This window comes from Azolla caroliniana, unplaced genomic scaffold (assembly GCF_043228905.1).
Source record: "Azolla caroliniana isolate FFs.n. ecotype wild unplaced genomic scaffold, voAzoCaro1.0.p SCAF_2, whole genome shotgun sequence".
Classification (NCBI taxonomy): domain Eukaryota; kingdom Viridiplantae; phylum Streptophyta; class Polypodiopsida; order Salviniales; family Salviniaceae; genus Azolla; species Azolla caroliniana.
This window is the reverse complement of record NW_028230437.1, coordinates 2,106,571-2,118,022: the sequence shown is the minus strand read 5'-3', so window position 1 is coordinate 2,118,022 and position 11,452 is coordinate 2,106,571. Positions and strand designations below refer to the sequence as shown.

The following is an 11,452-nucleotide window of genomic DNA, read 5'->3' as shown; positions in this document are numbered from 1 at the left end:
TTAAACCATTAAATTTAGGCTTTCAAATTAATTCCTAAGCTTATGCCCATAACATATCTCCCAAATCTTAGATCGAGTGTCATTGTCAATTTGTGTGGCAAACTAATCTTAGGCTTTCTTAGTCTCACGTTGGAACTAGATGTACATGCATGAGATGCTATGTTCTCTAACTATCGGCATAGACGAGCAAGTTGTTGTCATTTGTTGCAACAAGGCGTTCATGGCTTCCTTATTGGTTGTAGCATCCATAGTTGTAATTTGTAAAATTATAAAAGTGGAACAAATATTAGGCTACTAGACAAATAGAGTAAAGTAAGGGATTTTGGTTCAAGCTATTACAAACCAACGAGGAAAGATGGAGCACGCATTGGAAAAATGGAAAAAATATGCATGAAGTTGAGAGAAAACCCAATGTTTGATCCTTTCTATGGGGGTTAAAATGGATTCATTTATCATATTAGATCTCACGTGGATATATATACAAGATCTAATCCAAAGTCTGATCCTTATAGAGCAAACAAAGTACAAGATTTTTTGGTTCAAGCTATCACGAACCAAAACACAAAGTTGAGAGAACACCCAAGGTTTGATCCCTACTACGAGGGTTAAACTCGATTCATATATCACACTGGATCTCACATGGATATATATATATATATACATATCGGATCTAATCCAAAGCTCGATCCCTACCATGGTGGCTGAAAGCTGATCCATAGATCATGTTTAATCTCACGTGGGCATGAATATTAAATCTTATCTCTGGGCAATTAATTTGTCCAGATTCGTGTAACAACCACTGTCATACACATGAAGTATAAATCCTCCCTACCCTCCTTTCTCGAAGTGACCAAGCTTGAGAGAGCCCTAAGTTTGATCGTCACCATGGATGGGGCGGGGAGGGTTTAGCCAGGCTAGCCCCAAATAACAAACAATCAGAATGTCCGATCTCCTCCTTCACAAGGCAAAAAATGCAAATGATCGGGACAGTCGCATTTAATTTCAACGATAAAAAAAATGCAAATGATCAGAAGTATGTATGTATGTATGTATGTATGTATGGGATAATACTTTGGCATTCTCCTTCCTTCTTCAAGGTCCTTGGTTCAAATCCTACATCTCTCTCTCTCTCTCTTCTGCAGAGAAGAGAGAGAGAGAGAAAGAGATTCAAAAGCTGTTGAAAGTTTATGAAATAGAGTTAAGTCTCCCTCTCACATCCTCTCTCTCTCTCTCTCTCTCTCTCTCTCTCTCTCTCTGTGTCTGTGTCTCTGTGTCTGTGTATCTGTGCATTTTCTTCACAAATCGAACCCCTCCACCCTCGCCATCGAAGACCCATCTCCAGATCTGCTTTGCCGGGAATACCCAAATTAGGGTTTTTTGAAGTTAGGGTTTCATTTCTGCGTACTGTCCGCGCTTCCCCCCCTCCCCCTTTCCTATACACGTATTATCTATCTATCTATCTCCACCGGCATCGCCCCGTCGCGATAGCTGAGAATTTCTTTACAGCTCTGGCTCCTTCAGGATCCATGGACCCTCCTCGCAGGGAGGCTACCACTCCTTCTCCTTCTTCCTCCACCTCTACCATGAAGCGCGCATATAAACTCCGTAAGATTTCTACTACATTGTTCTTATGCTTCTTTCTTTGCGTTTTGTTTTTATGTTTTTTGTGCCTTCTGCTTTTCCGCTTTCTGGTATCTTGCATTTTTGCATTTCTGCGTTGTGTTTTCTTCCGTCACTGCATTTAGCTTTTCTGCTTTCGCATTCTTTCTTTGTTTTCTGACTTTCATCAAGTGGGGTGTTAGTTCCATTTTTTAGCGTTGCTTCCCCTGTAAAACCTGATTCTCATACCTCATTATGGAGCCTTTTTTGCTTTTCCTCAAGTAGGTTGAGAATTTCTGTTTCTTCTTTTTATTTGTATGCTTCCGTTTCTGTTTTTTTAAGCCATTACTTTTGTTTTCTGTTTTGACTTCAAGTAGAGTGTTAATTCTCATTATCTTGCTCATTTTTTGTTGTGGTTCTGCTTTGATGTTGATGGCGCTCTGAAATCATTTTGTTGCGTGTGTTCTATTAGAGGAGTTTGTTGCTCATGCGAGCAATGTGAATTGCTTGAAGATTGGGAAGAAGACATCTCGAGTGCTTGTCACCGGGGGAGAAGATCACAAAGTTAATATGTGGGCTATTGGGCGTCCAAATGCTATTATGGTAAGTCTTTTCAATTCTATGAAAAACAAATACTAGGAATAAGAAGCTACTCATATTTTGATATTGAGCTATAGACATTTTGGAATGGTCACATATGAGATTCCATAATACTGGTAATTGTAGATATAGCCACATTTGCACGTTTGGTTTAGCTAATGGCAGAGATGATCTCAGTAGTTGTAAAATGGCGAAATAAGAAACTCCATGTACACATGGAATATAAATTGTTTGGCAAAGTTATTATCTATATTCTCCTTCACGGCTAGGTAGCTATATCACATGTGAAATGTGAGTGTAAGGATGTTCAAACAAAAATAATAGGAGTTATTTTTGAGAAACAGTTAATTTTCAAGGAGTTTGAAACTTTTTGGGTATCTATTAAAGGAGACTTACCTAACAATCCCATAGTTTACAAAAAAGAAAGGGATTTGTAAGTAATTTAGCCAATAAGCCATATGTTAGGAAACATTGATATATGATGGATATACTTACATGTGCACATCTGATATACCTACATATGGAGGATATACTTACATTTACAGATTTGATGTAACTATTAGTGGAGGATTTTATTTTCTACATTTGTGCATGTGATATATCTAATTGTGGAGGATATACTCACATTTTCACATTTTTCAGAGCTTATCTGGACATTCTAGTGCTGTGGAATGTGTCACCTTCGATACTGCGGAGGCTTTGGTTGCAGCGGGAGCGGCGAGTGGAACCATCAAGCTATGGGATCTTGAAGAAGCGAAAAGTAAGCTCTCCATTGGGTAACATTTTCTGGTTTGTTTGAGAAGAATGCATATGAAATGGCTAAAATCCTAAGTGATAAGCCTTCTTGGAGCGCATTTGCAGTTGTGAGAACCTTAACTGGTCACCGTTCAAATTGTATATCGGTGGATTTCCATCCATTTGGAGAATTTTTTGCCTCTGGTTCACTCGATACAAACCTCAAAATCTGGGACATACGTCGGAAGGGTTGCATCCACACATATAAGGGGCACACTCGAGGTGTGAATGCTATCAAGTTTAGTCCTGATGGACGATGGGTAGTGTCTGGAGGAGAGGATAACATTGTCAAAGTGAGCATTTCATCCCGCTATATCCTATGCTACTATTTTTTATTTTTGGTAGAAACCACGATATACCATTGGTATTATCATGCTTGAAATTATATTTCAGTGAGTGAAAGTTTTCATATCGTAGTGTATAATTGATGACATTAATCTGTTAACCCAAAGGTAGGTAACTTACCGATTCAAATTGTTTGACTGATTCCAGCTCTGGGATTTGACTGCTGGGAAACTCATGCACGATTTCAAGTATCACGAAGGGCAAATCCTTTGCTTGGATTTTCATCCACATGAATTCCTTCTCGCAACAGGTACGCTTTGAATTTTTGTTTCTTGAAATGTGATATGATTTAACTAGGCTGTTGATAATTGCTAGGTCATGCAGTGTAGTATGTGTGCTTCCCTTTTGTGGCTTTTTTATAGGGTTGTTTCTCAGACAAGAGTTCATATCTGACTGCAGCCATTTCAATGCAGGAAACTGTAAAGATTCTAGTCAATTATATGTATTTTGCCCCATAAGCTATTTGTATGCAGGAAGATTTCCGTTTAAGAATGTCTACTATACACCATATTTCATTCTATCTGATCTCTCAGGCAGGCATGTAGTGTCATTAAGACTGTGCACTATAAATAACACTCTACAAGATTCAACATGGATTTATGATAGCGATGAAAGCGAAAGAGGCATACTTATGTAGCCTTGCTGAATTCTTCCAATTTGGATTTTTCTTGTGTTGGCATATTTGATGCCTCTTGAAGTTGAATTTAGTGGACTAGTTTACTAATGTTTCATTATCAAGTTAGATTCCAGTATGGATAAGTCTTTGCCATCTCCAAAGTTTGAGTATTTGGATACCTAATAAGCCACAATTCAGAGTATTAATGTTAATTTAAAGCTTTGTTAAAAATATATGTTATATATTAATTTGTTCAAATGTTTGGTTAGGTTTAGATATGTTATAAACTTATTTGAACTGGTTGGTTGGTGTATTATCTACTTCAATGAGAAAATAACTCCAAGAGATGATATTTACAAATAGTCCTTGCAAGATTGTCCACTTTACGGGGATTCTTCTGTCCAGCATTATTAAATTGATTATTAGTGAGGTATTTGTTTTTGTTTTGTGTGAGGGATAGTGTATCCTAACAATAGACACATTTGTAAATACATATTACTGACTCCTTCAGATGCGTACAGTACATGGGACTGTAAAACTCTCTCCAACCAAGACATAATAACTTGTCCAGTGTTCATTACCATATTATTATTTGGAACGAAAGTGTGAACAAACACACAGCAACGAGGTTGTCATGCCAGGCAATCCCTGGGTTTGAAGATGACATAAAGATTAGAACTCCATCCATAAGTGTTCATTAGAGACCAAGAATCCAACAATTTGGGGAGAAAAGAACTATCACTGATAAAGGAGTTATCAAGAGCATTAACATTTCTGTGTGTCTAATTTTATGTTTGAATCAGCTTCTAATTTAGAACAAATTCAAAGCAATCATATGTGAAATCAAAAGGTTTTATTTTCAAGTTGAATATTTAGTTTATATCACATTTTTGTAGGCCTATTTTGTTTATTAGTACCTGAAAGTAGTTCAATACTTGTATGCATGTGAGTAGCTAGTTAAGATAATCTCTCTTTTTATGCAGGATCTGCTGATAGAACTGTAAAGTTTTGGGACCTTGAGACGTTTGAGTTGATTGGTTCAGCTGGCCCTGAGGTTTGCTCAAGAATATTTTTATCTTGGTGCTGATACTTAATCTTACTAGAAGCTTGGGAAAGGTCCATTCTTATGCAATAATCTCTCTAATTGTCCAGACTTCTGGTGTACGCTCCATGGTATTCAATCCAGATGGTCGCACATTATTGGCTGGTTTGCATGAGAACATGAAGGTGTGTTTTACGAGTTATTGTAGATTAATGGTGTTTGCATTATCATAATTGAATAAAAACTCCAGGTCTTTTCATGGGAGCCATTACGATGCCATGACATAGTTGATGTTGGATGGTCCAAACTCGGTGACCTTAATATTCATGAAGGAAAACTACTTGGCTGCTCATACAATCAAAGTTGTGTTGGCATCTGGGTGGTAGACTTATCGGTAAATAGTTCTAATGTCCAATATGCCTACTTTCACTTGCACTGGAAGCTGATCAATAAAGAATCATAGTTTTGTTGAATGCTGCAGTGTGTAGGTCCATATGCTCCTGGTCGAATGAATGGCACATCTATGATTAATCAGCCTACTCAGCAGATGGTGGATGGAAGCTTGAAGAGTAGTAGTGTTGTTCGTAATGTGTCTCCCCAACCATCTATGAAAGATTTGAAGCTCAGTCCCACATTATGTAAGTATTGGAAAACATATTAACGTCCTTTTAACTTGTATGGTGAACAACTTCGGATTTCAACTGTAAATAGTAATTGTATGGAAGGGATCAAATCAAGGAAGCCCAGCTACTCTATTTCCTCAGGATATGATTTACAATAAGAACGCTTTCTTATATTAAAATGCTTCCCAAATAAGAATGATAGGAGTCCAAGGACGTGTTTTTTAGAATTTCAAACGTGGAATTCTCACAATGCAAAGAAGTTGTGATTTTAGAGCCTCTTCTGCCCAAGTTCTTTAGTATCCCCTGCTGTACAGATTCTTGAAATTTTGTGATTCACCCATGTTTAGAAGGTATGAACATTGGGAACTGAAGTTAAAAGGGATTGCAGCTGCAGAGAGTGCACCGTCCAGAGTCACTAGCACAAGCTCTACAAAAGTGTCTACAATAGGTTCTTCTGGAAACTCAGCGTATGCATTAGCATCAAAAAGGTCAGGGGCTGTAAAAGGGCAAGCTTCTCCTGTTGTGCAGCCTATGAATAAAATTGATGCAGCCCCAGTTATCGTCCCAAGAAACACACCAGGAGCAGAACCTGTGGTTGTAAGGCCAGTAGAAATCAGCTCCACTGCACCTCTCCTTCATCTTATCTCAGCCCAGATCAATGATTCAGGCAGAGGAAATAATTCAAAAAACATTGGTGATGGAAATCAAAGTGCAGAAATAGGAAGTCTCGGGCGTAAAAGCCCCACACACAGAGGTAGAATGCATCCAGGTGCTAATCTATTATGTTCTGAAACACCAAACGATGGAGTGTCTATTGTTGGTGAAAACGAGCCTGGCAAGTGGATTGGACCTGGGAAATTTAGAAGAACCGACTCCTTTGGATCTTCTCAACGAGGTATATTGCTACTTTGTTGACATCTACTGTATTATTTTCATTACTAAGCCCTGTTTTCATCCTTGTGCCTTGCCAGCATATTGAATCAATTCCATCTTGCTTAGCTATGTGATTATGATAATTAAAGTTTCAGGATTGTTATGCTTCCTCACACATGAGTAGTGTACAACTGCTAAAGTTAATAATTAACTAATAACAACTCTCATGTAGCTCAAAGTTCCCTCTTGCCACTTTTTACATTACTCTAATGTTCTGCAGTCTCAAACTGGAAGTTGCTTCTAAATTCTACATTTGTTTTGTCTCTGTCTTTGATGCTCTATGAAATGAACAAGGTTAGAGCGCTTGAAAACTTTCTTTCTTTTGTACATTCTTGGGTTCCATCTTGAATCATGCTTTTATTGTCAAGCTCTCTTCAATAGAATTGCTTGTGAACATAATCTTCTTAACATAATCTCTATGAGTATGCCGAGGATCCATACCTTAATTTCGAAATTTGTAACGTATTCAAAGAGGCCAAACTGGCTGATAAGACCCAACAATGTTTCAATCATATGGTATCTCCTGCAAAGCTCAAGGGGTTTGCCTTATATGCCCAGTATCTGCTGTAGGGTGATCTGGGAATACTAGTAGAAATATTGTAAACTAGTTTTTGACCAGCCTTCTATGTAGGTTGTAGCATATGCTATTACAATTCTAACTTTGCATCTCAATGTCTGCAGAGCTGGTTTTGATCTGGTAATTGTATATTGTATCTCTCTCTGATGGATTAATATGTTGAGCATCAGCATGTCTAGTTTAATTTTAAGTTAAATCGTACTTTGTAGCATTGATCAACATCTCAATATACTATCGGTGATGGTGTAATTAGTGAACAATTAGACTTCTATGTAGATTCTGGCATATGCTCTTATTATTATAACTGTGTATCCCAATATCTATGAAGCTCGTAAGCTGACTCTGCTCTAGTAATTGTATATTGTTTGTGTTCGATAAATTGGTAATTTAACATTGACATGTGTAGTGGAACTTAAAGTTTAATGTTATGTTGTGGCATTGACCCAGCTTTTTAATAAACTCAGTAGAAATGAAAAATCTGAAACATGATTACTTGCTATTGCAAAGATATCCTAGTAACAATGGGCATGTCCTTGTTTCTCTTTCGTGTTGTAGAGTGCTTCTCCATGCTGAGTTTTTGGTCTTATATGTTTCTGTGTATAATGAACATTTTAGCAGGTTACTGCTATTATGTGTATTGTGTGCGTGAGGCTGAAAATGAATAAAAATTATGTTTTGCAGCATCTATCTTTAATCTTTACCAGAGATGGGGGAAATATAATTTAGAAATTTTGGTCCCTTATAAAATGAGAACTGTAACATTGCAGATTCTAATATATTAAATGTTATTGATTGGTGCTTTTTTCCTGTAGATGATGATGGGACAAGGAGTGAGAACCGATATTCTAGCCCAAAAGTTGCTACATTGGCAGGTAAAGTTGCTTATTGTTCTCGTATTTCAAGAAAAGCATAGATGATGACTAGGTGTGGTGTTCAGGTGCAATAGAATCTGGACGTCGTTCTGTGGCAAGTGGATATGATAAGAAGGAAACGGTAGATATGATATACATGCCTGCTGGACATGGGGTGAGATCATCTGCTCTTAACATGAGTACTCCTAGGCTTCTAATTGCAGACTGAAATAATGACATAAATAAATATTTCCCCCTGCATAACTTTCTTTTGAACATAATGATATGAATGATAATATAATTCCTTTCCTTGTTTACCGATTTTGGCTCCCATTGTAGTGAACATGTAACAAATCGTAGGCTTGATGTTCTGCATCTTCTGAAGTGCATTTATAGTCTTAGATTTTTATGACCTTTTTTAATGTAATCTCTCATGGGAGACTTAGCTATAGCCTTTGAAAAATTTCAGAGCTATAAATCAATTATGAAAAAATAATAAAATCTCTATGAAATCTCAAGTTCTCTTCATGCCTCTTAGCATAATGTTATATTCTGTGGTATATCAGAAAGGAACCCAGGGCATCATGGAAGGATCCTCAATTATGATTGGAAACGACAGTGATATTGTAGAGCAGTTAATGCAACCGCACAGTTCCTTTGTGATTACAATGCAATCAAGATTCATGAAATTACAGGTTTGTGCATGCTCTAGCTACTGTACTTTTAAAATTGCTTTGGAAATGCAGACCTTCCCCGAAAGGTCTATTTGTGTTCTGTGAAAGTTTGAGGAACGGTGAAAGATGCATCTGAAAGACAATGATTCTCAACTTGTGAGCAAGCAATCATCTGTAGAGTGTGGATTCTATGTAGGGTAATCTCCCGTCCCCAATAAGAGAAGCTTTCAGCTGGGCTGTGTCTGGAGCACGTCAATTCAAAATAATGCCTCAATGAATCATTTTGGATTATAATTAGTTCGAGTAGATGCATGTTGAGTTTCTGTTTAAATAAGTGTTATACCTAACCATGCCAAAAAATAAAAGAATGTTTAAGCAAATGAGCGATATATATGACCACGTTTCATATATGAGGAATCCATCAATTGTCAAAAATATCCTAAACATGGTACAATTCCCGCGTTTAGGTTCCAATTCATTATGTTTGATGGACGGAGCTTGGGTATAGAGACATTCCTTTCACCTTCGTCTATCTGAGAAGGATTTAGTTCTGTGAAAGCCTGCATCTCCTTCTGGACGTTTTCATAGTATCCTTCTGTCCATGTGATGCGTAAGTCCATTATGAAGTTTGTACTAGCTGAAGCATGAGCTTTTTATACATTAGTCATTTTTTGTGGTGTTTTGTATTTTTTATTATCTCATTCCAGTTTGTAGCTAGTTCATATCCTGCATTATACCCATCCTTTTCTTGTACCGGAAACTGATATACAATCATTATTACAATACAATTGAAGTCTAAGCTTTTAAATAACGGTAAGACAGGGAGGCCTGGAGGGAGGACGAAATTGAAAATGATATGTCCTGAGAATGTGTACTGGAAAAGCAAAAGATTGGTCTTCCATAATGGTGATTTACAAAGTTTTGAATTCTTGCAGATTATAAGGCGATTCTGGACAAAGAATGATTTGAAAGGTGCAGTGGAGGCAATGGCTAAGATGGCAGATCATTCTGTGGGTATTTCCGTTAAAACGTTCCATTCGTATTTACATAATTTTAACAAGATAAGAAGCATAACTGATGTGGTCGCTTTCATTTTCCTATTGTTCAATCAGGTTCTTGTAGATGTACTTAGTTGTTTAGTAGAGAGGAGCGAAGTGTTTACTCTAGAAGCATGTACCTTGCTCTTGCCATTGTTGAATGGGCTCCTAAGCAGTAATTTGGACAGGTAAGGTCAAGATAAAGTTTATTATTTCTACTTAGTCACATTAAGATGAATTTCTAGTTATTCACATTAAGATAAGGCTTATTAATTCTGTTATGTGAATTAAATGAGAGGTTCTCCAGATATTTGAGCACTGCATTGGCTGTCATATCCGTGCTTGTTAAGAACTTTGGACAGATTATTCATTCTACTCGTACTGCATCACCATCCTTTGGTGTTGATATTCATGCAGAAGAAAGGTGCCCATTTTTCTGTGTATATTTGACTAATTGCTCATTATCTGTATTAGTTTGATACTGTTTAATAAATTATTATTCAGTTCAGCTACTTATTGAAGTGATTTGAAGTTTTTTTATGGTTCACTCTCAGGATCGAGCGATGCAATGTATGTTATGTGGAATTACAGAGCATAATGCAAAGTCTAACTCCACTTTTAAGGTAAAATCTTGTTGGCAACATAAGAGATTGATAATTTGGAAGGATTGTTTGTCTTGTGACATTTGTTCGTTGATAAGTTTATTGATGATTTACAACAGGAGAACAGGTGATATTGGGAGGTCAGCCCAGGATTTGAGCATCACACTTCAAGAAGTGTGACGTGCATACTTTGCGTGAACCTAAAACTGGAAAAATTTGAAGTGATTACATTGTTGTTGTGAAGCTAAAGCAAACACATTCTGTGTTGGAATTTGGGTTTGCCCTCTTTGGTTGAAGGCAGCAAAAATGCCAAAAAAAATCATTCATAAATAGAGGGCCAATTTTTTACCCTCAAAGGTTTTGTCTGGATCTATGTCATGGAGGTTGATATGAAGTGAGACAAAATGAATGAGGCCCACCCAACATTACTTACAATCACACTAATATGTACAGTTCCCAAGTTTATGGGCTCAAGGATACCATGTAAAGCTGACTCCTACAATGACAGTATTCTGCTGTCTGCCAGTAGCGATATACATACTCTTTTGTAATGATATTGACTTGTATTTGTACAAAATTTTGGGGGTTGAACCAAAATCGATGTCATTTTGTCAATGGTATTAAACAAATGTTCACAGCAAATAGAGAAAAAAACTGGATTGTTATTGGAGCTGTGCTAAATTTTTTGCACTGTGAGGCTAGAGATGTACAATAGTATTCCACAACTGGATCTGTTAGTCTTAACATGCCCCAAATGGGCCCTACTTGGACGAAGACAAGCTCGCGTAGGGGCTGGGTAGGATGTTTTGCTGGTTAGATTCATCATGAATTGACTGTACATGGACCCATGGACGATAGTAGAGTCAATGCCATGGTGTTTATTTTGTGCTACCATTCAGTGAGCAGTGATGGTTAGAGAACATTAAGGTTTCAAGGAATGAAATATGATATGAAAATCATTCTTTGGTTTATGTATGGCTGTGTAGCTAAGCTCTTTGTTTGGAATGATTACAAAGAAATAGCTTAAGGTTTTGCTGACTTTATTGAATGGAGATGAGAAACTTGTGATAACTGGAATCTAAAACTATAAGTTTTCTTTTATCATTTTTCTTTCTAGTGTTTGATTCCTTCAATGCTCGTTTATAGATTTATAACTGT

At 37.1% G+C, this 11,452-nt stretch overlaps 1 protein-coding gene across 1 annotated transcript; it reads left to right on the top strand.

Annotated features, from left to right (window-relative positions):
- The first annotated feature begins 1,444 nt into the window (after positions 1 to 1,444).
- Positions 1,445 to 10,923, top strand: LOC147867053 (katanin p80 WD40 repeat-containing subunit B1 homolog KTN80.3-like). The gene is made up of 18 exons (XM_087314739.1): positions 1,445 to 1,605; positions 2,072 to 2,202; positions 2,842 to 2,959; positions 3,061 to 3,287; positions 3,487 to 3,589; positions 4,939 to 5,009; positions 5,108 to 5,182; positions 5,248 to 5,391; positions 5,479 to 5,635; positions 6,009 to 6,515; positions 7,898 to 8,002; positions 8,068 to 8,156; positions 8,548 to 8,676; positions 9,591 to 9,665; positions 9,768 to 9,880; positions 10,000 to 10,116; positions 10,247 to 10,315; positions 10,414 to 10,923. The coding sequence occupies exons 1-18, from the start codon at positions 1,527 to 1,529 to the stop codon at positions 10,472 to 10,474; spliced, it is 2,370 nt and encodes a 789-aa protein (XP_087170865.1). The 5' UTR covers positions 1,445 to 1,526; the 3' UTR covers positions 10,475 to 10,923.
- Positions 10,924 to 11,452: the final 529 nt, after the last annotated feature.

Bases quoted from the DNA above. Each gene is read 5' to 3' on its own strand.
- LOC147867053 (XM_087314739.1), top strand. From the start codon at position 1,527: ATGGACCCTCCTCGCAGGGAGGCTACCACTCCTTCTCCTTCTTCCTCC. The intron at 2,203-2,841 runs GTAAGTCTTTTC...CACATTTTTCAG, and splicing joins GGCGTCCAAATGCTATTATG to AGCTTATCTGGACATTCTAG. The intron at 9,881-9,999 runs GTAAGGTCAAGA...GAGGTTCTCCAG, and splicing joins CTAAGCAGTAATTTGGACAG to ATATTTGAGCACTGCATTGG.